At 34.0% G+C, this 13,311-nt stretch overlaps 1 protein-coding gene across 1 annotated transcript; it reads right to left on the bottom strand.

Annotated features, from left to right (window-relative positions):
* Nucleotides 1–483: 483 nt before the first annotated feature.
* LOC111047794 (lysine-specific demethylase 5B) lies at nucleotides 484–13,189 on the bottom strand. The gene is made up of 2 exons (XM_022333636.2): nucleotides 7,935–13,189; nucleotides 484–5,633 (listed from the first exon to the last, which is right to left on the bottom strand). The coding sequence occupies exons 1-2, from the start codon at nucleotides 12,698–12,700 to the stop codon at nucleotides 5,630–5,632; spliced, it is 4,770 nt and encodes a 1,589-aa protein (XP_022189328.2). The 5' UTR covers nucleotides 12,701–13,189; the 3' UTR covers nucleotides 484–5,629.
* Nucleotides 13,190–13,311: the final 122 nt, after the last annotated feature.

Below are 13,311 nucleotides of genomic sequence, written 5' to 3'. Positions count from 1 at the left end.
TATCCCACCTAAAATCAGCTTCAGAAATAAACCAACTTTTAGGCTAGGCACACACCAGTTAGTCAAGACAAGACAAGACGTGATCAGACACAATACTTCACATTGTTGCTTATGACGCAACACACACTGATTACCGTAGTCATTGCAATTAGATAATTATGTCTTCATAAGCAACTATGTGGATTATTGTGTCTGATCATGTCTTGTCTTGTCTTGACTAACTGGTGTGTGCCTAGCCAAAGTGTGTTGATGTTGAACAAGTTAGATATGTGACAAAACCATATTTTTATATTTAAATAAAATAATATACTTGAATGGAATAATACGCATTCTTGAACACTAATGAATTTGATAACATTCTAACATGTTATTCTTTTCGGAAAAAATGATTTACTTCAAACAGCGTATGTACTAAAAATTTCAAAACTAAAAAATCTTTGTCTAGAATAATTGATGTGAGGTTCATGAATAACAACAACGAAGTACAGGCTAAGAAATCTCTGCCAATATTTTAATAATTTCGGCACATAGTAAATTTTTTCTAAATATAACATTCAACTAAAATCAGAATTCGAGCGTCTAATTCAGAATGATTTTCTGCTTCATAAAGCTTGACAAGGAAATTCTCTTGGTTGATTCAAACTTGATAATTGACACCATCGTGTACTACAAGCTCGTGTGCTGGAATAAGCTCCACTGAGTTTACACTTTGGTTGAAAGTAAATGAAATTTACTATAAACTTTATCTAAGTGAACACATATAGATTTTTCAATACTATGTAAATACCTATGTTATGTCATTATGAATATGAAGATCATTTTGATAGACGCGAAATTCTTTGAAAATATATAATGCTATTGCAATATATATTTATAAATCAGTTCAGGTCAATTCCACGAGATAAATATAATACTTTCATACTAAATCTACTGGAGACATTGGAAAACATAATAATATATCAGTGTTTCATTTGTTCTACCTGTACATAGTAAATTAGCAGTAGTGGAAAGAATAGTCTAAAGTATAAAAATGATACAAGTACTGATGAAAACTCATCACAACCAACATATAGAAGCACAAATCTATTCCAATTGAAGTTAGTTTACCCCTCCAGAAATATTAATAAATAATAAACCCTTATCATTCACTCAATAATATATTAAATCATTGCGCTCTGAGGCTCATCTCCATTACAGTAATGCGACGTTAATTCAAATAAGTAAATATATACATTTAAGCGGCCCCTGCACCGTATCAACTCAACTTGCTTATTAAAAATCATACAATAAATTATTCATCATTTTCATACTAATTGGAAGGTTTGAACTTACATTAAAAAGTCAAACAAATACTCGATACGTTTTATTACTTGGAAGAATATATTGTATATTGTATGAATCACCAAGATTTAATATTGAGCTTTCTCTACTTGAAAGCTACTGAAGTACGCACACAAGTGAATTGACGAAAAACATTAATCGCTTCAAATTTAAACAAATGCATTAATACTAGTACAATCATAATAGAATTCGATTGTTATTATTTAACTTGGCCTATGTTATGTTTCAAATAGGCTATTTCAGCTGCAATAAATAACTGATTAAATGAGAATTGAGAATACATTTGTAATTACTAAATAAATTTGTAATTTTTTTTCAATGAATACACACAATGAATGAAATAGAACAATTAATTAGACTCTGATTATTTAAAAATACACTGGGTCCATTGCTTTTTATTCACAAGGTGCAAAATTTCATCAAGACCCAAGACTGATTATTTCCTGAGAAGCATAGCAAGCGGCAACTAGTTAAAGACAGTTTGTGATATGGGATAAATGGAGAAGCTAGTGGAATTGTTTCATTGATTTGTGTCCAAGAGGATGAACTATCGAAAGTGTTCAAAGATGGATGTTGAAGAAGTCATGTTTATATTGGCACGGGATATGTCTGCTTGAATGGTGGCTAAATGAACATGGCAAGCCTTGTGCGAGCTCACAGGATATAGCAAAAATGATTCAAGTTTGCAATGATGTTTGAAGTTGCAATGGGTTTAAAGATAGCAGTCATTGCAAGTAATACATTTCTTGAGAATGCCACTCCTTAAATTTTTAGATTCTTTTCGGTCTAAACACTGCCTCAGTAACTTAAAAGCTAAACCGTCAGAGGGACTTAATTTTTTAGCACCAAATTTGAAAGATCTAGAAAGAAAGCATGATGTCGGCTCCTTGCCCATGACTTTGATGATAACCTTGTTTCAAGCGTTGCAGCTCTTTCCAGAATATATTCTGAAGAATTAGCATAATGTTAGGAATAAAACCAGTCTTAAAACCTTTAGAAAAATGTATAGTTAAAAAACATTCAAATCAGTTTAAATAGTATTTGGTGAATAAATAAAACCTGTTAATAAACTTTCAAACAGGAAGAATAGTTCTTCCTTTGAATACTATAAAATATTATATTATTGGGTATTATTTTTAGCAAATTACATTTACAACCAAAACATGTAAGTAGTAAAATAATAATAATAATTACTACTTACATAATTATTTATGTAAGTAGTAATACATTATTATCGTTGATCTTTCCAGTAACCGACTGAAAATATTTCAATAATTAAGAATATCAATAATAAATAATATTTAATTTTATTTCAACAACGGAATTTAAAACTCTTGAACTTGGATTCTTTATTGTAATTACTACAATTAAAAATATATTTAACTGGAAGAGCATGGAACTTCTAAATATTGGAATATTATCCTTAAATAATGTATATAAATGATAAATTATTGTAATTGATTGAAATACTCCAGTTGACATATCATAATAGAGATTTCAACATTCGGAGATGATCCTAGTAAATAAATTACAAAACGTTGAATAAAGGCTGATAATTGACTTAAATTAAAGGGTGAGTGACCCTAATCAACAGGAACTTTTGAAAATGTCAAAAACAAAAGTGATAAGGGAAAGAATAATTCTATTTATGACAATAAAAACTTGCAATTTAAGGTTATACTATTTCCTTTATATTACTTCCTATAGATGGCTTTATTCTTCACGAATACATTATTTAAATCTATGTTGAAGATTCCTAATTGTTCGCTGCAATATTAACTGGAATATTCTACATTTAATTCCGAATCCTGTTTTACTTTTCAATTCATTCAAAATTATTGATCGAATCGTGTGCACGGTAGTCAATAGCAGCTGAACGAGCGTCTATTGTTTGATGCCTAACCGTGTCTCACGATTCAGTTGCGTTTCTTGGCCTCATAAGTCAGTTACACACACATCGATTTTTGTTCGTCTTTATGAATTGAAAGTCAGTCTCATTTCGTAAATCGATCACTGGTCTTTGTAAGCGTTTACTGTATATTTGTATCGAGTAAATAAATGTGAGCAAATGCTGAGAGTTCAGTACCTATAATAGTTGTTCGATATTCTCACATTGACGGAACTTGACAAACATCATCTGTTCAATCTAATAGAATTCATAAGGACGGCAAAAAATCGATTTGTGTGTAGCTAGCCATAAATCGCCCGATTTATCCTCCTTATTTTTGTTGGGCATCTCAAATCAAAAGTGCTCACAATTACTGCGGTTGAATTAAAACAGACAGTTCAAAATGAAATTTAAATATCCCAGTTGAAATGTGGCAGTGATTGATAAGGAATCTTCAACACAGATTTCAAAAATGTATTAGTGAAGAAGGAAGCCATCTAAAGGATGTAATTAAAAAAAAAAAGATAAATGTAATGATCCTTAATAATAATGGCAAGTTTTCAAGCTTTCATTGACATAAATAGAACTATTTTTCTTTTCTCACTTTCGTTTTATGACGTTTTTGAAAGTTTCCGTTAATCTGGGTCACCTGTGTCTGAAACATTGTCAGTAAATACATTACTAACTAGCTTTCAAGATATATATCAAGCAAAATAGAATATTTATAATACTTCAAATTAAAATTAGTATTTTATTTCAAGAAAAAATGTAGAAGCTTTATCAATAATCTAATTGATATAATGTTTCACATCATTGTAACATTATTTCCATGTTTTGTTAGCTTGACATAACAAATTAACGCTTGATATTAAAAAATATGAATTTTACAATAATAAATTGTTGATTTGAAGAGTAAAATTCAAGCATTATTTTTGGGAATTTAGTTGTCAAATGAATTTAATCGAGTATCATTTAGCCTAAATTGAACCCTAACTAGGAATTGATTTGATTAACAACTTTTCTGCTGATAAAAAATATTAACAAACTATGAATAAAACTTTCAGAATAAAGTACTCGTATATTAAGGTTACTCGGATACTCCTGATTAATTCATCATTAGTGTACAGTAGAACTCCAATTATCCAAATCGTTTTTAGAAGAAAGTAGACGAGATTTCCGCTAACTTTGTCGAATTTTGTGTAATAAAAAAATGTCAGATATTTTTAAAAAGCATTGGCAAATTTTTATTTATACAGTAAAATATTTAACTGGTTATAATTAAAGTAAATAAAACTATAATCTATTTAATGGAGATATTTTTTTCTAAATTGCCTGTTTTTTGTGAAAACTTTAATTATTGAATATTTTATTAATCGAATGGGGTCTACTGTACTGAAGAGAGGTAGGTATTTACAGTGATAGACCTCATTTTCTCATCAAATACTTCTTAGCAATACTTGTAAGACTCATGAAATATACGGTAGCTCGTATTAGTAGGCCCAAGTCATATAATGTGAAATCAACTCTTGAATGGTAGATTGCATATCAACAAAAGGCCAAATCAAATACCTCATTGAAAATATTACGTCTCTATTTCGTAAAATCATTGGAAATTGAAAAAAACTTGCAAATTTGAGCATTTGTTTAAAAACTATTCACTTTTCAACCTAACTTCAAGAGATTCGACGTATGAAAAGTTCATGCATAGACATTTTACTGAAAAGGCACTTTCAAGTTTCAAGTGACACTTCGTCAAGAAAATAAAAATATATAAGCAACAAACATACATAATACTTGAAAAGAGCATAGATATTCCATTTTTAGAATAAATGTAAAAGTTAATCAAGAATTGAATGGAAATAGTACAGTTGCAATTGACTTTACCTTTTGAATAATTTAATAATCCGTTTACTAATTACATATTAGAACTTAATTCTTAAAAACTGAATTGTAACTATTAGAAACAACTACAATAATTATTAATATTATACATAGGCCTCTAGAGGCCTCTCATTGGTGAGATCGAGAAAAAACTTGAAATTTTCAAGTTACTTGAATTGCTTAACTAATGGAAAAGAATTCCCATTGAACATGAAGCTATAAAATAAAATTCTGGAGGGTTTAATCCTAAGATACCTTTAATCACATCATTCAAAATTAAAACACGAATAATAAAGTTCAATCTACTGATCAATAAATTCATAAATATTAAAAGTGAGTATTTTACGGATTGAGTTGTGAAGTCCGATTGCGATGGTGACACCTTCCATCTGCCTTCTGTCGATGATGGATCGAATCGCACTCCACTTACACATCCTCAGCTACAAAATTACTGGTGGAATATAAAAATACCGCTTTAGTAGTGGAAACGATAGGATTCTGGAAGAAGTGAACAGCGTATCATCTGCAAAAAATTAAATCAAACCCATTAGAATATCCATACAAAATCTTTATTGTTTTTGAGTAATATTTTCCTTGAAATACAGTTACAATAAATGCTGTTCAAACAAAAATTATGTTGCTTTAAATAATTCATTTTTTGGAACAATTCAAATTTAATCATTTCGAATGAAAATGTTGGTTTGATTCAAACTTAACTAGGTCAGCTCAAATCACACCGGTGGCACACCGCGCCTCGCAAATTATAAATCATCAGGTTAATACTTAGCATCTGAGTAAGTAAGAATGCGCACATCGGAAGCGCGTTCGTTGATTAGAGAAGGGCGGCGTGTCGCGCCTCTTTTGTGCTTAAGAATCACCTACATGGAAAAAGCCTCCTTCTATGCATTTTGAATTTGTATTATTTATCAGTTCAGGAGACCAGGTGAAAAACGACCAATGTGTCTTATCCAGGATTAATTTATTCTAATCCCAACAGAGCTTCCCTTTCTTATATTTCAGCAGAATCTGAATTTTAATAATATTCCAATAATTATTTTTATTGAGTTTGAATAAGATCAGCTTAATGAACTCATTGATGAGTTCAGTCAATCAATGCCTTTGAGCGTTCTATTTTTGCAGATTGTCGGCCTGTCGGCCGACACCCAGAATGTCCTCTGATTGGCTGACAATCAGCTGTTGGTGAGAATTGGCCAATCGGAAGCCATTCTGGATGTCATGACAAGTCTTGATAGTTTAGTATCAATGTACCTAGAATCTATTCTAGGTACCTTGGTTTAGTATAATATAAATATCGTAGTGTACATATCATGCCTATCGTATCCAAAGTTCAACTGCTTTTTTTTCTTCCAAGTGAATAAATAAAAACAAACGTCGGTCGATAATCAGTAAGTGTGTAAACGAACTTTTGGATCACATCAATGATTTTGAATATTTAAATTTAACTTGAACAGTTTCCTAGAAAACTTGGATTACCATCTTTGTGAAAACCAAAAGCTTTCACCAATTATCACATAAACAGTTGGATGTGATGGCTCAAAAAGTAGTGTATCATCAATATTACTGTCTCATAAAAGAGAAATTGAGAAGAATTTGTGTCATTCGTCAATTCATCAATAGCGTCAGTTTCAAATTTCAAAAGATTTCAATCGACTACAAGAACATTAGTTAATTTATTGACAACTAGAAAGATAATTCCGAAGAAGTTGAATAACATATTATTAGCTAAATGAATTGAGACAGAAAACTAAAACCAAGTACATTAATATGATCTATCAATAATAGTATTATTAGTATTGTAAACCTATTATAATTGTAACAGTCATCAGAACGTTAATTTTAATTATTATTATGTCACTGTCAGTGAGACCCAGAATATCGATCAACAGGATGAAAATTTTGAAGGAGCAAAGGAAATTATTGATTATTAACTGAAATTGGTTATAGATAATAGAAAAAATATTGAGGAGCATTCAAATAAATAGATGGAAATGAGTAAAATACCTCGAAATCTCAAGGGCATCATGAGACTCACTCACCACCCATCATAGTATAATAAAATGTGAAAATAAAACATTAATTGTATTTGTTTGCCAATAGAGAAAAAAGAATTTAAAACGGTAAGAATCTGATTCTGGCAAAAATTTATGGTGATGAGATTTCTATTCAAAATAATTTTAGAATAAAAATTAATAAATGCAATGTTCTTTCAGAGGTAAAAGCTCCAGTGTCGGAGCAAGATGGAGTCAAGAAAAAAAGCTGGCTGGCAATCAAGAAGCACCCCCTCCCCCCCGGTTCTTGAAATTTCACGGCTCGGTCACGACATTATTTTGAACATGGTCAAATCCGGTAGCTTTACATCTATACATCTACTACACCTTTTACAATAATTGTATTTGAGAAAGAATCAATAATATAAAATGTCATAGAAATACATAATTCTCAATTACATCTGATGTTTTCTAAATTTATTACAAATGACTGTTCTCAAATACAGTTGATAGCTTCTCAAATTCAATGCATACATTCTCAAATACAATAATTAAAAAACATCATGATTTGGATCATTTTAATTTATCAAAAAACTACTTTCACATGTAGGCTACTTACATGCTTTATAATATATAAATACTATGTGGCCGATAGCCTCAGAACACGTCCGGATTTTCGAAACATGAAAGCTCTGTTGTAAAAGTGAATTTCAATCTTGAATTGAATTATTTATATAAATATATAAAATTAAATTATTGAATTAAATTATAAATTTTAATAAAGAAAAATATGAGCAGTTTAACAAGGTACTCACTCTGAAATGGGCAAGGCAGGTGAGAAAGAATCGTCATCGTCAGGTGAGGTAGTCTCTTCGTCGAGATGCAGCTCGATGTCAATCTCCTGCTTGATGTAGGGCATTGGTAAGGAGAGGTCGAGGAAGTCGGGAGGAGTGATGGTTGAGGGTTGAGGAGGTGGGGGAGGTGAGGTGGGGAGGCATTGCTCGCATATGTAGTCCTCGTCTTCGGCGAGGTCTGTCTTGCCGAGACCGACACAGTCCATGTGGAACCACTGCTCGCAGCCGCCATCACACTGCACCCAGTCCACCTCGTCTCCCTCCGGTCGGAGGCACAACTCGGCCGCACAGTCGTCCTCGTTCTCCTGCGGCACATTTTCCGCCCCTCCATCGTTACTCGTCTCGCCGCCGCCGCTGCCATGGTAACCTTTGTCCAGTTTCTTGTCTTTCATCTCTTTGGTTGGCTTGCCTTTGAACTTTTTGCGAGGACACTGTTCGCTGTCGTCCAACCTTGAGGCCCGTTTCGTCGGCGACCTGTTGCTCGTTTGAGTTGCCTCCTTCTCTAGACGTTTCTCCAAATTTCGCTGCGAAACTAGAAGCTGTAAGATCCTCCATATCTTATCTGTTTCTTCTACTTCTATTTCAAGCAAGTCTCCTTCGGTTAGCAATTCCTTCAAAAGCAGCCGACCTTCTGGTGACATACTGACAGCAGGCATCTTTGCCAAACGCGGAGCTTTATTCAATGGTTTCTTGAATGCAAATGGCTTGTTAGCGGGTGTGCTATTTGCTATATTATCAGAGTTATCGTTGGATAGTTCATTAAGCTCTGTTATACTTTCTCCTACTGCATCAGTAGGTGAATTTTTACCAGCCTTTTGAAGATCGTTATTGTTGCTTCCAACTCTCAATTTATTCTTTTGTCTCAACACAAAGTCGGCTCTATTTAGAGCTACTTTCATTTCTTCAGCAGAAAGTAAAAGTTGAGCTTTTTCTCGCCAGTTGAATGCTCTTTGTATTAAACACTGGAACGCTTCTGCTTCCGGAAATCGGGTACGTACAGATTTCAGATCCATCAATAATTGCTTCACTTCATCCAAATTTGGTCTATTGGAGCGTGTACAAGAAGGACAAATCAGTTTTGTGTCTAATATCTCTCTTCGCGTCCTACCATTAACTCTCGTCAATGTGACACAAGTAGCGTGGAACATATCTCGACATAATGAGCACTCTAACATCATTGATCCAGAAGTTGTCTTCTGGCATATACAGTACTTAGTATCAGGAGAATTCAGCTTCTTTTTCTGGACATTTTCAAGTCGTAGCTCATAAATAAGCTCCATCTCTTTCTTGAGAGCACTATTATACGCCAATTCAATCTCTCGTTCTTTGATAGATCCAGCCAGCTTGACGTTTGCTAGCAGGTACTCCTCACAATTATTCGACTCTTTGCGTTTGATTCTATTCTTGTAGAAGTTGATTCCAACCTGTGTTCTGGGTGTTAATATCTCAAACAAAGAATAAACCGAATTTTTCAAGCAGAATATTTTTCCTGCTTTTTCCTTCCAAATTTTTGTTTTTGTGAGAGTCATTTGCATTTGTTTCAACAGAGCAAGCTCTAAGGAAAGTCCTTTTCCCTTATTGACAAGGTCTTCCAACACATCAATGAAAGGGAAAGTCTTTTGATCATAAACTGCTTTTACTTTACAAATCCAATCTTTCCCTCTTTTCAAACAGGATTTCAAACTAGGTTTGCTTGGAAGAATAGCTTTGATTTGTTCTGATTCAGTCAACAATTTAAGAAGATAGCCAATACGTGGACGTCCTTTCAGTGCTTTCTGCACATTTTCTTCCCAATTCTCAATAGAATTCAATAGACCTTGAAGTTCAGTCATTCCTATTTCGAAGTTGCATTCAGAATATTTTTCCTCCCCTGATTTCAAAAGTGTTCTTAAACAGTCAGCGGTAACTTGTTCTGGGTTTTCCTTAAGTAGTTTAACATCTTCAAGCCATTTAACTTTATCATATTTTTCCTTCAACTTGGGCAATTCTTCAAATTCAATATCAAGTAGTGCTCCTGCTTCCATGCACTTCTTCAAATCATCAGAATCTACTTCTTCTCTTTTCAATAGTTCTTCAGCCTCAGTTTTAAATTTTTCACCACTAGCAATGAGTTGTTTCACAGAGTCAGCTTCTTTTATAACACATGGCAACAGATCCAAATGTTTGTAAAATAGATTCAACTCTTCCAAGGTTAGTTTACATTTTGATTCTTTGGAAGCTTGTTTTCTAGTTCTAACTCTATTGTAGTGCAACTGCTTTGCAACACTCACATATTTCTCAGCTTCTTCAATTCCTTCTGCCAAGTGCACTAAAAGTTCTTCATCAGGGAAATTCTTCTCTTTAGCTTCTGTTAGCAAATTTCTAAACTCCTCGAAGGTCAGTGTAGATGGCACTCTGGTATCAAGAGAATTTTTTACCTTTTCCAACCAGATATTGAATGCTTCAGCTTTGACTTTCAATTTTTGCAACATTTGTGGAAGCTCATCTAAAGTGTATCGGTATCTTAGTGTATGTTTGACAGGAGGGCATTTACACAGTTCAGTATAATGTTTCAAACATACCTGTTGAGTTGTGGTGCATGAACAAGTAACAGCAGATAGGAAGCAAGTAGTTTTACATACTTCGCATTGCCGCTTGTCATCAGGCAACAATTCAAATGCTTCTCTTTCAGCTTCTCTAACACCCCACTCCAAAAGAGACTTTCTCAATTTCTTTTCACTTTCAACCATTTCCACCATATCATGATAGGTTGACAGAGCAACTCGTGCATCCAGTAAATCACACTGACTGGCCATTTTACATATCAGTTCATCATGGGAGAACACACAAAATCGATGTAGTTCAGAATAATGTGTTATACACTCACGCCCCATCTTCAACCAGTCAGCAGGAGCAAAATTCACAGCTTCAGCAAAATTGTATCCTTGATTAAAACCAGCATGATAAGCTCGAGGGAATGTGATGACGAATTCACCTGCCTGTTGGTCTGTTCTGAAGACTGGGACACCAGCATCCATTAAAACATTTGGATTCATTATTGTCACAAGTTGATGGAGGAGATCAGGCTGAGAGTCGAAGAGTTCTGGTGCTGCTGATTTCATAGACTGTTCAAAATTTTCGGCTTTATCTCCAGGTACACCATACCAGGTTTTAGGCTCGCCCCAGTGCAAGTAATTGATAGAGTAGCTCCAGTGATCTTCATTATGCCAGCAAAATGTAGCAAAGCACATTCCAACATACATCCATGGCACCTTCATTCCAGATATGTCTGCATTTATATGTCCAAGAACTGAGCCTTCTAACACAGGTAAGTTATTGAGGTTCCAGCTAGATTCTGCATATTCTTTTATGTCGCCTATGTACGGATGATTATCATTCATAGAAATCGTCTGCTTAGTAGGAAACCCTGATCCATGGTCCATCGTGTGTAAATCTGCCCCATATTGAACTGTTACATCTTCATCAATTGAAGATACTATACGCCAAAATTCTTTCTCAACCAAAGTTGTAGGAACAAGGTGCACTGGCATATTGAAATAATTTGATTTGAACTGATCAGCCATTTCACCAAACTGTTGTAAAGAATATTCTGTTTGAGCCTGTTCAAATCCAAAAGCTTCTGTAGGTTTATTCACTTCCTCAGCCACACACTTTGGACACCTCCAATCTCCTTTGGGAATATCAGGCAGAGGAGGCTTTAGACAGAATGTATGGTAGCTATCATCACATCCATCACATAAAAGCATCGATTCTTCAGAATCACCTCTTTCACAATTATGACATACATATTTTGCAAACGGATCAAACACATTATGTGATGGATCTCTTTTCTTTGGTTTGGATAATTTATTCTGGATTTCTTCGGTTTTTTCTCCACTATTTTTACTACTTAATTCATAAAAACTTGCCATTTTCGGTCCAGCCATTCCATAGAACTGTAGTCTTCCAAGCTCCTTGTTAGTTTTCAGATCTTCTTCTGCAATTTGGATAGGTTTACAATCAATTGAACTGTAGCGATTAGCACGACGATCAGTAGGAGACGGTTTGATTGCTTGTCTAGATGGAATGCCATGAGGTTTGTAATCTTGAGAAGTTCTATCTGACCCTTCTTTGAAATTTGGTTCATCCATTTCTTCTCCCTTCAAAGCTTTTCCTCGATGAAACACATCGAATGGATACAGAATCTTCTCGTAATGGTTTTTCAGTAGTGTTCCAACTCCTCTCCCGGTAGGATAGCCCATGCGACAAGCTACCCTTGTCCATTTTCTCTCTTTACTCACATTTTCTAAACCACCTTCGTCTTGAACATATTGGTGCAGCGTGTACAGGTCCAAAGCTCTACGTTCTACAACTGGAATTTTTAGTAAGGAGCCTTGGAGCTCCCAGAATCTAGCAATCTGGTCAAGAAAGTTTAGTTTAATCCTTGTCTGAGCTTCCAATTCATTTAAATGCTGAATTCGAGGAGTGAATTTAAAATGATCAACATCTACTGCAAAAGGTGGCTGCCAGTTATTTGGTGGCTTTATTTTGCAAATACCACATTTTTCAGCAATAGGCCTTATTTTACTTATGTAACGAAGAGGATCTTCAAATTCTTCAATAGTTGGTTCAAACACAGGAGCTTCAGGAGGAACAATGAATTTAAAGTGTGCTTCATCATAGCATGTATACTTTCCTTCACTGTATGAATCTTCAGACGTCTTAGAAGGTGAGTCACTTGCATCCATGTTACACTAGATAGGTACCTTATCGTAGAAACAAAGTGGTGGTGTAAAAATAATACCAATTCAATTATTAGAATGTCCAAATACACTTAAGTAATAACTTCAGTAATATCATCGTTTCACACACTTCATTTTTAACTTCTTCCACACATTTTAACAAGTTCCTAACATGAATGAAAATAGTGCAATCGTAGTATTTTTCACATCAGTCACTTGAAGGAACAAAGCAGTCTACGAAAAACGTTCACTCAACATTGAAAACACAAACTGACATTTTTACCAAGAATCAAACTTTCAATAGAGAAAATTTGACAAAATACCTGCCTGTCTTATAATCAGAAAACATTAGATTATGTCTATCGAACGTATGACTGAAAATATTGTCTGCATCTTGAAGGCAGCACAGCACTACTTGATGCCTTTCACAATAATAAAAATTAACATAACACACACCAACACATATATATACATCCATTACATCCACACTACGACTACACTGTACACTCTATACCTATACCTATGTGCCTATACACTGCCTTTGTCGGATGCTCGGATATCGATATCAATAAGAAACTTGTTCGATATATCGGAGATTCAACGAATCAAAATGCAGT

Source organism: Nilaparvata lugens, chromosome 3 (genome assembly GCF_014356525.2).
Source record: "Nilaparvata lugens isolate BPH chromosome 3, ASM1435652v1, whole genome shotgun sequence".
NCBI classification, from domain to species: domain Eukaryota; kingdom Metazoa; phylum Arthropoda; class Insecta; order Hemiptera; family Delphacidae; genus Nilaparvata; species Nilaparvata lugens.
The sequence above is the reverse complement of the archived record's forward strand: the minus strand, read 5'-3'. Positions and strand labels throughout refer to the sequence as shown.